The sequence below is a fragment of the Rhipicephalus sanguineus genome, chromosome 5 (genome assembly GCF_013339695.2).
Source record: "Rhipicephalus sanguineus isolate Rsan-2018 chromosome 5, BIME_Rsan_1.4, whole genome shotgun sequence".
NCBI lineage: Eukaryota > Metazoa > Arthropoda > Arachnida > Ixodida > Ixodidae > Rhipicephalus > Rhipicephalus sanguineus.
This window is the reverse complement of record NC_051180.1, coordinates 10,241,981-10,259,233: the sequence shown is the minus strand read 5'-3', so window position 1 is coordinate 10,259,233 and position 17,253 is coordinate 10,241,981. Positions and strand designations below refer to the sequence as shown.

Genomic DNA, 17,253 nt, shown 5'->3' with positions numbered 1-17,253 from the left:
TTGACCATAATGAAAACCAACAGACAATGAAGCCAAAGAAAGTATAGGGGATGTTATTTGTAGTCTTTTACTTGTATCTTAGTAATTATGATATACCTAAATGTGAAGAAATTAAAGTGGTTGAAAAGACAACTTGCTGCCGGCAGGGACCAAACTTGCAACTTATGGATAACACGTCCAATGCTCTACCGATTGAGCAGCAGCGGCAATCGTCCTCCCGTCCACTTCATCAGGTATTTCTGTGCATGTAAACTTGGGAGTGTTAGTCAGTGCCACTTGTAGCCATGACGGCGAGTGTGGAACACTCTTCTTTTGCCTGCTGGTGCCATGTAGCACATAATCCTTTAACGAGCTGGCAGCTGACTAATAAGCCCTCGCGTACTACCTGAAGGCATTCTTTCACTGAAATGTGGCTGAAGTGACTGAGTCAAATGTGCGACCTCACACAAACCCCACAACCACCAAGTCGGTGCCGTAAGCAGGTTGCTGTTGCCACTTACCTGCCAGCCCACCCGTAGCTGCAGACACACCGAAGTAACCGTTCTGAGGCAGGAACACATTCTCGGCCCGGAAGCACATCTCGTAGTCACCATCATTATTGGTGTTGCCGTTGTGGAACAATACCTGAAGGAAAGCACATGCGAGCCAGACTCAAGTCAGTGACACCCATTTCAATTGTATGGCAGCAAAAACAAGTGAGCACTAGAACAATAAATACAGAAACCTCTGAACATATATAGTCACCTACATTAAAAGCCATTTCTCTGTCTCTGAAAAATTCATGGGGCCACAACATTCATACAGTGATGGATTACCAGTAAAGCTGTTATGGGCTGCATATACAGAAGAATCTTGTTAAATGAAACCTGAAGGGACCAGGAAAATGTGTTGCGTCTAACAGGAGTTCAGTTTACTGAGAGATGAACAGGGGTGCGGAATTGAAGTATGAAATCAATCTTTTTAGAGCAGGTGTTCCATTAAAGGAGCACTGACATCAAATTTACGCATGTCAAGATTTTTGCATCCACGAGTAGTTATCGACTCCCTAGTAGCGATTCACGACCCAAAATGCCACTGACGGACGAATAACTATCTGTTTTACTGATTTAGATCACCGGTATCTAGTACGATTCAAAACGGCCAGCAAGCCCGCCATTTTCTAGCGCCGGCAGCGCCACCTCCAGACCGCGCCCCAGCTGACCACTTGGCTACAGAAAGGAGTGACGTGAGGTTCAACTGCTCAGCTAACATTCCGTCTGCTAGGCGCACACGTTTAGTCATGCCTTGTCACTAGCATCGCCGTCGCCACCATCAAAAGTGTCGATTAGTGTTGAAGACGACATTCTGGAACTTGGAATCGCTGCGGTTCGCGACGTCGGGAATCATTTTCGCTTCCACGCTTTGCAAAACAGCGATTCAAAAATGGACGCCATTCCAAGCAGCAACGAGGAGGTGCCCAGGGACACATGCTTGGGCCATGCTCGCTGGTGTGTCTCAATTAGCTATACTATTAGAGAATTTTAGCGTGCACGGCATTCCGGTATACTCAAAGGGGTCTATGAAATATCGGTATAGCAAATGCACACCAGCGGAGAAATAGAATACATTAGGTTCCTACAATAGCAATTCTGTGCTTGCAAAGTTCTCTGAGCCGCCAGATGGCCCCACCTATCCGGCCTCTCATGGTTACGGCTGCAGTAACCCGGTATTACGCTAGCGCAACGAAGTCTACGGACGAACTAAAATTCACTATTAACGCTACCTGCGTGTTACTTGTTAGCGATGATATTTATCTATACGCTACTCCACTTTGATAGCTTGTCGTCGTGTACCTCACGCGTAATGAAACGACACACTCATTCAGCTTTTTCCGCGCTTCCAACAACGCAATTCCCCGACATGCTGGCTGACGAACACACGTCGAATCATGCTCTTTCCTTTCGCCTGTCTTTTCTTGGTGGATTGCGTCTTGTAATTTCATGAAATCATTCAAAGCGGCGCGACAAAGATCAGGCATGAAGAGTGAGAGCATTTCCAGGCGTCGGCGCCACGATAAAAACACTTGAATCGTCGACGTCATCACTGCTAGTGCATTGTCACTCAGGATGGTATGCACCACACCGAACCAACACAGTAGTGTCCATGTTGCAGGGCGCTGAAAGCCCCTTTAAGCTTTAGTACGCTCTTTGCCCTCGAAATAAAATAACTCCCAGGTGACAGATGCCATTCAAACTTGGTCAAAAATACTTATGCATACTGATCAATCGAATGAAGGACACACCTCAAGCTTGAAATTTTATTCAGTGCCTCTTTTCCCAAGCAACATTTTCCCAAGTAGTCATGGAATGGCTTCCCTAAAGGAACTTATTGCCTCACGAATCGGACGCTGCAAAAAGTTTCAGAATACGTCCAGTACGAGTGGAGTTACGATGATTTGTCGCACGCTGTAACTGCTTTCTCTCTTCTCTCGCCCCGACGAAAGTGCTGGAAGCTAAGCAGGGGGATGGCATGGGGGAAGAAGGTACGTCACGCGCACCTCCAGACCTTGAGCACACTTTCTTTTTTTTTTTTTCTTCGAACGCGTGGCGTACTTTCAGTGCGATTGTGCGTGCATGGGCGAGTGGTGGCCTCTTGCGGCGGCCACAGTAACTACCGAGCGCGGCATGTTCACATCAGCCAATAGCGCGGAACCTGCCTGTGACGCTGTAAGCATCATTTTTTGTCGAGAGAAGAGGAAGCGTTTCTTAGCTGACTTTGCAGGCCGAGTGCTGCGCTATAATGTTTGGCTCGCGTGTTCTCGGGAGCCTCGACTATTGATCGGCAGCGTTTTCTGACCATGCTGAAAAAGTGTTGCAGGGCCCCTTTAAGCAGCAATTCCCTTTACTGAGAGGCAACTGTATTATGACATCATACATTACTTTGTATACATAACACTCATAAGCATGTATACATTTATACATTTATTTAATTTTGTCATTTCCGATTTCTCACAGTGCTCTAACGTGCACGTCCAAGTTTTATATCATGCCATGTAGGACAACATAACTACCGCAGTGCCACCACACAAACACCGCTGCGGTCAACGTGCCTTCCGGGCATCTGCTGTAACCACTGTTGCAGCCACACTGGCATGCCTGAGTGCAAGAACCTTGACAGTGCAAGATGAATCATAAAAAATGTGCAGCTTGGTGGTGGTGCAGTTTGAACCAGGGGCCACTTAAACTGTTAGGACACGAAAGCCACTGAAATTTAAAGCCTCAGAGAACTATACTCTAATTCAGCAATTCCCTTGGCTGGCATGCAAACGTCAGCCTTTCCCCTTCTCCATTCCTGTCTACATGCTGTGGAACCAATACAAATGTAAGCCGCCCAAGGTAACCCCCCTGGGAACTCATGTGAGACATGCATCTGAGGGCTGGAGATGAACAGCGTTGCTGTAAAAACCTGTAGCATGAAGTATGCCTGAGTGCAAGAACCTTGACAGTGCAAGATGAATCATAAAAATCGTGCAGCTTGGTGGTGGTGCAGTTTGAACCAGGGGCCACTTAAACTGTTAGGACACGAAAGCCACTGAAATTTAAAGCCTCAGAGAACTACACTGTAATTCAGCAATTCCCTTGGCTGGCATGCAAACGTCAGTCATGCATATAAAGAAAATTTAAAATGGGATGCGTATCTAAATACTAGAGCTGTGCGAATAGCAAAATTTTGGGTGCGAAGCGAATTCGAATATTGAAGTGTGAGTGCAAATTGCATCAAAATTTTTCGAATATTTCTCGAATAATTCGAAGTGAAACTGCAGAAAAAAAAAGTTAGAGAGGATTCCTAAGCATATTCTTATGAGACAGCAACAAGAAAGTATCTTTTCGTTAGATTGATGAAGCACTGGCGGGGTGGTGTTTCATAGTTGTCTTATAAAGAATGAGGCAATGTAGAGGCCGAATTCTATTTATGTACATGATTTGGTTCAACCAAAGTGTTGCCGACAACAGTTTACACGTGACAGGCAAAGATGCCATTTCCTCAGCCTCTCCTCCTCTTTCAACTTCTGTGGAAGCCCAACTAATGTGGTGGACAAGGGTGTGCTCCCTTCAAGTCTGGAGTTCCAAATCTGCCTCGTAAACATCGATATATAAGAACATCTGAAATTTTGGATGCTAAAAAGCTTCGGCTTCCGATTTTTCGGTCTTCCTGCCCAAATTTCAGGTCCAAAACAGCATTAATTGAGCCCCCACCTCTGCCACATCTTTCATCTCCATGTTGGAACTAGTGTTTTCTTGAGTTAATACATTTGCGACCATAGCAGAGGTTGAAGGGCAGCTTTGCCGCAATACCGGGGTGTGATGAGGTGAAGCATACTGAAAATAGAGACCACTTCCAATCGGACGTTGACTGCGTCTTGGCAAAGTTCGACCGTAACAGAGCTTAAAAGGCAGCTTTTCCGCAATACGGGGGTGTGATGAGGTGAAGCATATTGAAACTCTAGGGACCACTTCCAATTGGACGTTGACTGTGTCTTGGCAAAGTTCGACCGTAACGGAGCTTGAAAGGCAGCTTTGCCGCAATACCGGGATGTGATGCGGTGAAGCATATTGAAAATCTAGGGATCACTTCCAATAGGACGTTGACTGTGCCTTGGCAAAGTTCGAACGTAACGGAGCTTGAAAGGCAGCTTTGCCGCATATAGAAAGGTGAAGCATATAGAAAATCTGAAAGGGTCACTTTCAATCGGACGTTGTCTGTATTTCTTTTTGGGAAGTTCGAATAGTTTGAATAGTAAAATTCCAGTGCGAATCGAATCGAATAGCAAACACTATTAGAAAAATATTCGAAATTTCGAATATTCGCACACCCCTACTAAATACTGGTGCTGTTCTGATGGGCCTTAATGCATGCCTTAAGCACACCCATTTCAGTAACTTGCATGAAACAGCCCACAGACCGCTCAAGTAAGAAGCTATAGACAAGAGCCTACCGTGAGGACATTCTGGTAGTACTCAATCTTGGCGCGCACAGGGAAAGGCTTGTTGCGGAAGTCACGCTGGCATCCACCCAGCTGCTGGTTCATACCGTCGCTGCAGGCATACACATTTATTCATGAATGGCAGAGATAAAAATGATTTCATTATAAAGTTGAAACTCAATTTGACAAAGTAATCATTGCACTCAAATTATTTCATTAAATCGGGAAGTTTGCAATATCAAGAAAGATTTTTTGGCCCTGTGAAATCTAAAATTCTAACATAGAAACACCCAAAAGCCACTGCTGCATTTTATTTGCCACTAACCCACACCTGCGTGAATTAGTGGAAAGTAAAATGCAATGATTGTGCAAGCAGGCTGAACAAGAAAGTTGCGAGGAGACGATCAGTGCTATCTGTTGCATAAACCATGAAATAAAAGCAACCACTGCAGGGTTCCCGTGAGAGAATTTACAAGGACAATAAACCACTGCTGCTCCTAGCACCGCCTGGTATGTAAAAGCGCTACTGACTGTTGAGTCTGTTGTTTCATGCATGTGCGCGGCGTGCAACCTCACCAAAATAAAACTAGTATAATAATAATATCTGGGATTTAACGTAAAATAAAACTAGGGTTGCGACTAGGGTGGCTAGATGTTTTTACATGATAGTGTTAGTGCGCACATCCGAAGAAGACCCATCTGTGTCAGAAGTAGAAAGAAATCGCCACTTCTTTAATCATTCATTTCAGGAAAAACTTAGTTAAATTGAGTATGGTGCCAAGTTAGTTTCGTTAATTTAAGCTGATGACTTCCACATTCGAAATGTGTAAGTTGGCTGTGCGCTACCCTGTATATAGCTGCGTGGTATTTTATTAGTGGTCAAAAGACAGAAGTTCAAAGCACTACAGTAATTTCTGCTTCAATGCCAGCAAAACCAAGACGTGCGGGTGTGTATCGCCCAGTAATTTGACTGATCAGTGCAGTGGTGACGCGAATATCAACTCCGGTTATGTTCGGTGCATCATACTCATCTGCACACGTCAACTCTGACCGTGCACTGCTAATGCATGCAACAAAAGTCGTTCACTTAGTTTGTTCGGTGCACTGCAGTAATCCATGCCTGCCATCTGCTTTTATGATGCCATCTTTTTGGGAAACGGCAGGATTTCACTGGTGAGATCAACCCCTTCGTGTTTGCAGTGCTGTTATGGCAGTAAACAACACAACAGTAATTCATTACCAGTCTTCCGCAGAGGTGCCATTACAAACAGAAACGTTTCATGTGCAGCACGACCTTGCAGGCTGCTGACGTGAATATAAACATACACATGCTAAGAAAAAAAAAAAAAGAAAGAAACCGCCGCATGCAATGCATGTGTACTACTGCAGATAGACAAGCAAGGGGGAGCTGAGGGATTGGGCCTATACACATTGATTGAGCTCGCTTTCTCACGTAGGGGAATGGTAAACCCTGTGCACAGTGGTGGACGGTGACGAAAAAAAAAAAATGGACGCAGAACAACTGCTACATTATATTTCTAGGTTCCAGAAAGCCAGAAAGTAGACAAGGTAATTATTAACTGGGCTAAAACAGTGGTCCATCCACATTGACTCAAAGGACAAAATTATCGCTCACCTTTCATGTTCGTAAGTCTTAGTGCCATCGTTGACCATGCCCATAATGTAAGGGTTGTTGTGCTGCCAGAGGAAACAAAAAGACATTTGTTCTTCAGACCAAGCATGGAAATTTCAGCCATATAAGCATAGATAAAAATGAAGCCAAATAATACATAACTTCAATGAGACACGCGGCAATGTTAAGAAAAAGCAGGAGACCAATAAATAAAGTTCCTAGCCCTCCCCATGGTAGGCAATGACGATGAGTGAAAATAAGTGGTTGCTCGTACAGCAGTTTGCCTTTCTGCTATTTTGACAAAAAATGACAAAGATGCTCAGAGGTTTCCAAGCTGGGCTTCTCAGCCAGCCTTTTTAGATTTCATGCTGATGCGTGCACATTGTGACCCATTTCATTTTCTTCACTGCCACACTTATCTCAACTTATTTGCACTTTTCACTTTTTAATAATACCACTCAGATTTATAGTTTGCGGTACACTTGGCAAGTTGGTGATACTGCTTATCATCAAAACAGAAAGAGAAAGCCAAGATGCCAGAACACAGGAATTCGGATAATCTTTACTACCCGGGAAAGGCCTGAAATTTAAGTACAAATGCAGCTTTCCCCTCTATCTTTGCTGTTAACATATTCACCATGGATAGAAACTGATTATCAAACCCATGACCCCTAGCATAAAAGCACAATGCTACAGCCACATAGCAATGTAATGAACTCGGTAGATGATCACATTGCTCAGATTTCATGAAGATGCGGGCTGCATATTAGTAGTAATCTGCACTAACCTTTCCATCATTGTCAAAGGAGTCAAAGAAAAGGGCCAGACCAATCCACTTGTCACTGCTGCCGAAGACTGGACCCTCGGCTTGCCTCTGATTCGTGTACCAGAAAGCCTGTACAAAGAAAAAAAGTGAGGCCTCAAGTTGTCTTTACTGACACTGCAGAATCCCTTTAGTACATTTGTTATAGGTCAGAAAAAAAAAGCATGATACACTAGAACAGTATCATGAGAAGTGCATAAGCATGCAAATGCACTGTTAAGAGGGAGCTGTATCTTGGGGCCAATGTCAATTTCTCCACTTGCATACAGGTAAGACTCAAAACTGCTTTTGTGAAGCAACCACTGGACCAATATGAAATGTGTCACGTTTGAGAAAGAAATTTAAATTCTAGTGACTGAGGAAGCAGACTTTCAATTTAAAGCCCAAAAATTCTGACAAAATTTTTCTAAAACTGGCAATAATAAAATTTAAGCATCAAGTTTATGAACCTAACTGCACAAAAGCAGATAGTGCAGTTCTAGAAACTGCATGTGATAGAGAATCTAAAGCAGATAAATTTGATAAATTGATTTATACTTTATACCTCATGTGAAACATGAGTTTCACATGAGTCCTATTCACAATTAGTGCTATATTACAGGGCTGTGTATTGCACATAACTTTTTACACCACTAAAAGTTACGAAGGCCTCTGCACATACATTTTATTGCGATAGCAATTATATGGACAGTCTCGGCTGGAAAATGTCCGTCCCCGCCGCCGCCGTCATTCACCGTATATGTATAAGTATGTATATATATAGAAAAGCCACAAAGAAAAATAATCCAGAAATACTTTCCGACACGCGGAATCGAACGGGCGACCTCTCGCTTTGCAGCCCGCCGCGTTAGACGTTAGGCCACGAACAGCACAGTCTTTCAGCCTGCTAACGGCGAGCTATTTATATACACCATGTAATTCAGCATGCTCTCTTAGTGGCCACATAGAGGGCGCGACGTGCGCGCTTTAAAGATCGTCGCCCCGCTCCTGCGAACGCCGTTGCTCTTCGCTCTACAGGGCGTGGTTGCTTTCGTGCGCTTATCTCGAGGAAAGAAGGGGCGGCCAGTGGGGTGCTTCGCTTCCCTCGCTGCAGCGGCCGCGTTTGCGAAAGGAGCGCGCTGTTCAAACAGAAATAAGTAACAACTGTGACAATTAGTTCGCGGTCGTCTTGTGTGTACCTGTTCGTTCGTTTCGTGCGTCCTGCTTTATGTTTGAGCAGTGCGCTTCAAGTGTCGAGCTGTGACACGAATAATTCGCGCTCGTCCTGTGTGCGTTCTTTTTGTGCGTCCTTTGGGCTCGAGCGATGCGCTGGCAATTTCGAGCCGCTTTCCGTTCTTCGCGTTACATTACAATTTATTGCTATCGCATTCATTGCTTCGCCGTTGCGGCGAAACTGTGACTTTTTTTATGACTAAGTCAAAGTATCGAGTATCCTTGTTTTTCCCTAGCGTTTTTGTGTTTGTGCCTTGTTTTGATTGTGTTCTGTTGCACTTGCTTATACAATAATCCACTATTTTTAACTGTTCAGTCTCATATACCATGTGCAACCCTTAGGTGGATTTCTTTTAAATTGCTGACAGTCTATTTTGTAAAGCAGAAACATTACTCTACCATCCCCTGTATTTTGTTCAGTCTGCCTGTTTAAAATTCTGCTACAGTTCACAGTGGGCATTACTCTTTTTTGTTTTTAATGTTATTAGTACTGATGATTAGAGCTGTGCGAATAGCAAAATTTTGGGTGCGAAGTGAATTCGAATATTGAAGTGTGAGTGCGAATCGAATCGAATATTTTTCTAATATTTCTCGAATATTTCTAGAACTTTTTTTTAATACTTCGAAGCGAAATTGCAGAAAAAAAAAAGAGGCTTCCTAAGCATATTCTTATGAGATAGCAACATGAAAGTGTTTCTTTTCGCTAGGTTGATGCAGCACTGGTGGGGTGGTGTTTCATAGTTGTCTTATCGAGAATGAGGCAATGTAGAGGCCAAGTTCTATTTATGTACATGATTTGGTGCAACCAAAGTGTTGCCAACAACACTTTACACGTGATAGGCAAAAATGCAATTTCCTCAGCCTCTCCTCCTCTTTCAACTTCTGTGGAAGCCCAACTAATGTGGTGGACAAGGGTGTGCTCCCTTCAAGTCTGGAGTTCCAAATCTGCCTCGTAAACATCGATATATAAGAACATCTGAAATTTTGGATGCTAAAAAGCTTCGGCTTCCGATTTTTCGGTCTTCCTGCCCAAATTTCAGGTCCAAAACAGCATTAATTGAGCCCCCACCTCTGCCACATCTTTCATCTCCATGTTGGAACCAGCGTTTTCTTGAGTTAATACATTTGCGACCGTAGCAGAGGTTGAAGGGCAGCTTTGCCGCAATACCGGGATGTGATGAGGTGAAGCATATTGAAAATCGAGACCACTTCCAATCGGACGTTGACAGTCTCTTGGCAAAGTTCGACCGTAACGGAGCTTGAAAGGCAGCTTTGCCGCAATAAGAGAATGTAATGAGGTGAAGCACATCGAAAATCTGAAGGGGTCACTTTCAATCGGAAGTTGACTGTATTTGTTTTTGAGAAGTTCGAATAGTTCGAATTGTAAAATTCCAGTGCGAATCGAATTGAATAGCAAACACTATTAAAAAAATATTCGAAATTTCAAATATTCGCACACCCCTACTGATAATATATTTGTGTACACATAGCCACTACCCCTTACCCAATGCTTTCTGTGGTCTGTAAAATACTTTTAAATACTAAATAAATAAATTAAATAATGTCTTCTGCCTCACATCAGCTGCCGAAAATTTTCAGTGGTCAGCACAGAAACTGATTTCGAGGAAATTAATACACTATATAGTACTTTCACCATGACAATTTCACTGCTGCTGGCACCACAGAGTCCTATACGTAATAAGCAAAAGTGGAATAAAAACAAGCCGTACAATTTTGCGCACAGAGCTTTTTTAAGCCTGCCTCTAACCTTGTCAAGGTCGTATCAGAGAAATAAAAGCTCATTTCGCCACTCCTGTCTATTAAGTGCTGTACAAGTGATGCAAACAACAATTTCTCTCTTTTGTATTTGGCATTCTATCAGGCTTATCATTTTTTGTACTGCATAAATGCATCTTGACAATTCGTAACAAAATCAATTACATAACTATCTAAACATTTATGAGCGTATATATTCAACTGCACCCTTCAGTAGACTAGTTGTGCATTGAATGTTACTACTTGGTCTGATCACGCTGTTTGTATCACCCTAGTCATACTGTCTGTCCAAAGAGGGTTATTATGCAGCTGTGTGTGCTTAGTATTTCATTTTATTTATAAACCACACGCACTTGACCATTTAAAGTCAAGATGTGCCTTTGCCTTGTAAGGTATATTAAAAATTTTAATTTTATTCCAACTCTTCTCGCACTGTGCTCTGTGACCTAAGTAACTGAACTAGAAGTTCATTCAAACAGTAAATTCCTCGTAAAGCTAGTAAAATTGGTAACTAATCTTCCATGACAACATTGGCTTCATATATGTGCACCATTTCTTAACCCTGGGCTTTGACCAATAATTGAAACTACCCTATTTCTTTTTGTGCAGATACATTTCTTAACTCACAGGTGCACAATGTCACACAGTCATCATCACAAGCTGCTGGAATGTGTAGAAGATGAGCAAAATTAGAGGTTGCTTAAGCTTCGCATTTCAGAATGGAATGTGATAGCATTTCGGGTCCCGTTCGCATCGCCTTCTCATTCACTTGCCATGCTTCGCTTCTTGGTGGATACCTCAACCACGCCGTGAGGAAAGAAACGTCTGTGTGCATGACTGTTGTAAACTCTTCTAGGGCACCTACTGCAGGTACACCATTTTGCAAAGGTGTGACGCAGTGAAGTACCCACTATGTGTCTGTAAGGCAATACGCGCACCTGTGTAGCTGCTGCCGATGATTATAGCTCAGCCCTTTGTAATGGGTAGGCAGCTTTCAACCTACCACTCGTTACGTAGTTTGGATGGCCTGGCATGATTCTATGCTTCTGCCACACAATATTAAATCTAACGCGTCTCCTTGCCTGGCATGAAAAACTGTATAGGGCCTTTTCCAAAGTGGTTCGAAGCACAGGCTCTGTGATAGAATACTTGACTGTCATGCATAATACCTAGGTTCAATTCTGACTTGAACTCAGATTTTTGTTCTTTGCATCCATCGAGGTTTTTCACTCAAGGACAATGCCGATTTTTTTGCTACACCACCACCCATTGACGACACCGACACCGTATTTCTGCAACACGGGCTACTTACCACTACTGTGTTAGTGATCAGCAGAAGAAATGTGCTGCGACAGTCAGAGGATTTATGAATAAGAAGGAAGTTTCACTACGGCACTCACCAGCCCATCAGCACCCAAGCGACCTTGTCCAGTGACCCTGAACACTAGCTCCACCTCCCACCAAGGGAAGTTCACTGGGTTCTTGTTCCAGATGGCTCCTACAAGGCGATACATTCATTCAGGATCAAAGGAAATAAGTAGATGTATTCAGTTGACAGCAAACTGCATGCTCTCAATTCCGCTAAAACAAAAACAGGAAAGAATGATTGGACTGGTTGTGCACTGCAACGTAGTGAAGCAATAAAACTGAGAAATAATGTAAGCAGTCACATGTATTTACGCACACTTGTGCTTTTCCTTAATAGCGTGTCTTGCAACAAGCTAGGTAATCCAAAGGAGGCACTTTCACGGCGCATCCATAAGTAAATTGCTAAGAAAATGACATTACCTTTCTTGCTTTTCAGGGACGGCGTAATTCGCACCATTTCTTCACTGGCAATGCAACCTGAGGAAAGAGAAAAAGCACAGAGCCTGTAGTTTTGAAGCAGCAGCATGACTCCTAGTGCCTAAATACTTCCACTCCACTTTTGGCCAGTAAGTGCTGCAATACGGGAAACAATGCTGCTTACGTAACAAGTGGGAAAGAAAAAGTTTCTGAACAGGGACTTTACACTCTTGACACTGCTGCTTAACTGTTTGCACCTTCATCTTCTAGATGAAGATTCGCGCAGGCCAGCGGTTATCAACACTCACAAGGGCCTCTTTTGTTATAATAGGCTACCGTTTGGGATAGCCTCGGCACCTGCGATTTTTCAAAGAACAATTGAGCAGGTGCTGCAAGGCCTCCCAGGGGTTCAAGCGTACTTAGACGATGTCCTGATAGCAGATGCGAACGATAAGCCAACTGCGAACCTTCAAGCAGTCTTGCAGCGGTTCAGGGAATATGGCGTCAAGCTCCGCTCGGACATGTGCCGAATAGGTGAGGAGTCAGTTACGTATCTAGGACACAGAATTGACACGGCAGGGTTGCACCCGTCAGAGAAGAACATCGAAGCAATTAAGCTGGCACAGACTCCTCGGAATGTCACAGAGTTGCGGTCTTTTTTGGGCATGCTAACTTTCTACAATAAATTCTTGCCTAATCTGTCCACGCTCCTGAGTCCCCTATACTTTCTTCTGGAAAAGAAATCTAAATGGTCTTGGGATGAGCGCGAAAACGATGCCTTTCGGAAAGCAAAAGCCGTTTCGTGTTCCGCGCCTGTGCTAACTCACTTCGATCCCGCACGAGAGCTATTTCTGGAGTGCGACGCGTCACCCTACGGTGTGGGAGCGGCACTATTACACCGAATTGAAGGACAGTATCAGCCCCTGAGATTCTGACCACCCTGCAATTTTGGTGGGGTCTTTTACCAAAAATAAATAATGAAAATAGGTGTTTTTTCTCAAATAGTCACTGCCTTCAGCAAGTGGCCCCTCCCCGAAAAAATTTCTGGCTACGGGCCTGAGATGCACCTAAATAAAGTACACAGGTGTCATCGCATTTCACTCCCATCAAAATATGGCCAATATGGCCACTGTAGCCAGGAATTGAATTTGTGCCCTTTTCTGCTAATGTAGGCCTTGTGCATTTTAGGATGGCAATACAGTTGGAACTCAATTTCAAAGAAATGATGACCGTATTCAAATTATTTCGTTAAATCAGGAAGTTCGTAAAATTGAGAAAGATTTTTGGTCGTTCAAAATTTAGAATTGTAATGCAGTGACACCCGAAAGCTACCATCGCATTTTATTTGCCACTGACAAGTGCATGCGCATGTGAAAGGTTTGTGAGGGCAGCCCGGACGCAGCCTAGGCGATGCAGCCACGTAGACAGCCAAGTGCTATGACAGGCTGCCAATATGCAAAGAGAGGGAGAACGAATGCAGTGATATTGCGAGCAGGCCTACCAAGAAAGTTGCATGGAGACGATCAGTGCCATCTGTTGCATAAACATAAAATAACGATAGCAACCACTGTGTTGCTGTGGGAGTATTTACAGGGACAACAAACCCCCACCGCCCCTAGCGCCATTTGGTAAGTAAAAGCGCTACCGACTCAAGTCCGTTGTTGTGTGCATAAGTGCAGCATTCAGCCTTGTCAGAATAAAACTTGGGTCACGACTAGGGCGTAATAATTACAATGTAAATTGAAAGAAATTGAGGTAAATGAATAAGCACCCTTTTCTTTGATGGCATCCGAACCCACAACCTTTGAATTACGCGGCTGATGCTCTACCGATATGATGGAAGGCGCGTAATTCTAAGCTTGTGGTTTTGGATCCCATTGATGGAAAGGGTGCTTTTTCGCCCAGTTTAATTCCTTTTAAGTCGTAATTATTAAACTAAAGTTAAAAACAACAAATAATGTCCCCTATGCTTTCCTTGGTTTTAAATTGTCTGTCCAGTTCACTTGGCTGTGTCTAACTGCTAGAGTAGTGACATCTGCCAGTCAGTGTGGCTAGCCTGATGTCATTAAGGCTCAGACAACAGCTGTGAGCTGGCAGGCCGCAGCTGAAATGGGACCGCACATCTGTTCTGTCCCACGTTTCTTTTCTGGATGCAAGGGCCCAAGTGCAAAATACTGCACATTCCGTGGATAGTTAGCATAGGCGTGAGCAATGAGGGGCAGAGGGGAGGGGGGACAACCCCCCTACTGACCTTAGAAGAGGGGGGGGGGGGCACAATGTCTGTCCCATACTTCTACTGTCCGACCTGTCCCACCATTGTATAAAGAGAAGGGTTATGGCCACACAGGTTTTTTGATGATAATGGCGGCTGAAGGACCCTGATGTTGCATTCCAAGAAGTGTTTACTTCCCATCTTTACTAAGCCAGGGACCAAAGGCAGGCCATATGTGAGAAGCATGGCATCACTTCATTTAAATCTTTTTATCCATGTTGAAACAAGTCTTCTGGACTCGACCAACAGGGGAAGGGGGGGAGGGTATGCAATAAACATCCCCCCCCTGATGATAGGTAGGCTATGATAGGTAGAGGTGGAAGGTTATGTCAGAATTGCATAACACCAACCAGAGCGTGAACAAAATAAGGGGAATGGACCTATGGGCCTGTGTTTTGTTAGACACAACCGTATGAGGCCAACATATAATGAAACCAACAAAAGTATAAGGGGCATTATTCGTAGTTTTTACTCAAAACGTAGTAATTATGCAATAAGGGAGAAATGAATTAGAATGGATGAAATAACAACTCGCCACCTCTTGGGTCCGAATCCTCAACCAGATTGTAAAGTACAGCCCTGAAAACCTTTAATGTGCTCGGCAAAAGACAGCAGAATCCAAAGTAGGAATGGATGGCAGTTCAAAAGGCTACATTCAAGACGTCAAAAGAAATGTCCGGAAACTATACAACACATTGAAATGGAATGCCAGAATATTCACCCTACAGGACTGATAGAATGTGTGAATCTTTTAGTGGTCCTGGGTGTCCAAAGTGGGTGGCAGTGCATTGTCCACGTTGTTTCTAAGCTCATGAACAGATGCTCAAGTGTAAGCCTGCAAGATTAACCCCAAAAAAGTACTACAAAATTGGTAAGCAGTTGATAAGCAAGAGACATTTAGAAAATTGGTGTGGAAAATGAAGGGATAAGATTGACAGAATACACGTTACAGGCATAGGTGACAGTGTATTATAAAACCAGAAGCTTGTACGAAAAAAAAGAGGGATAGCCAGGATGACAGAATGTAACAGATGGCACAATATCTCATTGTAACTAACCGGCTAGGTGGCTACTGGTTGCCGCACCATTTCTTTCAAAAGGGATGCTAATGATGATGATCATCATCATCATCAATTGCTGCTGACATCGCTTACACATTGAGAAACCTGACAATTTTGTAGTGCTTTCTTGTGGCGAATCTTGCAGGCTTATACTTGAGCATCTGTTGACGAGCTTAGAAACCACGTGGACAATGCACTGACGTGTCTTGACAGTGTTCGAAATATGACCACAGTTCACGATCTGTTGTACAGGGATTCCTAAACGGATTGTTATACACCACTGAATCTGTATCTTGCCTGAAGGCAAATGCTTCACTCCCCTTGCTTTAATAATAAATAAAAACCTTACAAGCAAAAGCTTCTGCTAGAATTCATGTCTGCATGCTTCGCTTTTACACTTAACCTTCGGGCTGCCAGTACAGTTCATAGCCTAGTTGAACGCTTGAGTAATCTACCACAAGACTGGCTAAGAAACGCATGACGAGGAATAGTCCAGGGGTTTTGGGGCAGCTGCAAACGTATTTACGAGGTCGCGATGCATGCACCACATTCGCAGCTTTATAGACCATCCAATTACCTGTCGTATTTTAAAGCAGCGCTCGTTATCTTGCCCTGTGGTTGGGAGATGCGCTTATCGCAATGAAACGTGGCGTTTATTTGTACAGCGCAGCGCTCAGCCGGGGAAACGATGCAAAAGAAACGTTTCGCGATTTACACATTAGCGCCGCTCCCAATCATCCGGGTTTCGACCTATCGAAGAAGTTCGAACCTTTGCAAGTGCAAACGCATATGTAAAGCGTCCCGCTACAGACAAGCTCGATAACTACGCATGCCACCGGAGTATCGGGCAGCGGGGCGAAACTTCACATATATTCACACACGGACTGCTAGGAAGCTTTCAAATGTCACAATATGCACGTGCCGACATACGGGCCAGACGGCCGCATCCGTGACTGTGACCACAGCGTGACTGACACACGCAGGAAAGCAGGCAACGCGTAACGCCACGGTCAAGTGACTCGCCCACCCTCGCATGAGACCGAAAGCAGGCCGCGATTACCACAACTTTCCTGCTTGCACCGGTTCAATATGCCACATCCCGTGGACCTGGCAGTAAAACAGGCTGGATCCAGCTGGTAGCCGGAGCCTTAAAACACCACGTCCAAAAACCGGAGAGCACCTTCCCGTTCAAGTCATCTTCCTTTCACATGACACTCTGCAATGGTGTCGTGCTCCAGTTGCGTGCACTGCTAAAAGCCACGTGTACGCTAGCCGATTGGTATGCATGACCACCGATGGGAAGCCGGCGATACTCACTGCCGCTGTAGTCCCAAAAAGGCACGCTGCCATCTTTCTGCGCTAGGTAGGGTCCCTTGAAGCTGTACTTGTACTCAAACTTGCGGTGACCAATGTTGGCAGTGCACGAGCACAGCGCTAGTAGCGCTAAGACAACGAACCATAGGCAGCTCGAAGAAGCTGCCATCCTGCGCTATCGGCCGACCCGTCCGTCTCGCTGCCGCCGCCAGCAGGGCCGATTCACACGTTCCCACGTACGCGGTAGCTCCGCACCAAAATTTACACCACTTGTATGCATTGCGCGGCAGCATTATGCATTTTTAATAGACGTAAGAAATATTTTATATTTTTCGTATTAAATTTTTGTTAATGCTATGCTTATTACTTTTTGTACTCTCGCGCAGATATATGCGGGGCTGCGATTGTAACTTC

The 17,253-nt window shown here is 44.2% G+C and overlaps 1 protein-coding gene across 2 annotated transcripts in view; it reads right to left on the bottom strand.

Annotated features, from left to right (window-relative positions):
* LOC119393190 (protein ERGIC-53) overlaps window positions 1-17,096 on the bottom strand; it is a 45,483-nt gene extending 28,387 nt beyond the window's left edge. For both annotated transcript variants that reach the window (XM_037660034.2, XM_037660035.2), the window contains exons 1-7: window positions 16,843-17,096; window positions 12,196-12,252; window positions 11,808-11,905; window positions 7,384-7,491; window positions 6,600-6,661; window positions 4,976-5,075; window positions 501-624 (exon numbers count right to left, since the gene is read on the bottom strand). In XM_037660034.2, the coding sequence (XP_037515962.1) occupies window positions 501-624; window positions 4,976-5,075; window positions 6,600-6,661; window positions 7,384-7,491; window positions 11,808-11,905; window positions 12,196-12,252; window positions 16,843-17,008 (715 nt within the window). In that variant the 5' untranslated portion in view covers window positions 17,009-17,096. The remainder of the gene's footprint in view (window positions 1-500; window positions 625-4,975; window positions 5,076-6,599; window positions 6,662-7,383; window positions 7,492-11,807; window positions 11,906-12,195; window positions 12,253-16,842) is intronic.
* Window positions 17,097-17,253: the final 157 nt, after the last annotated feature.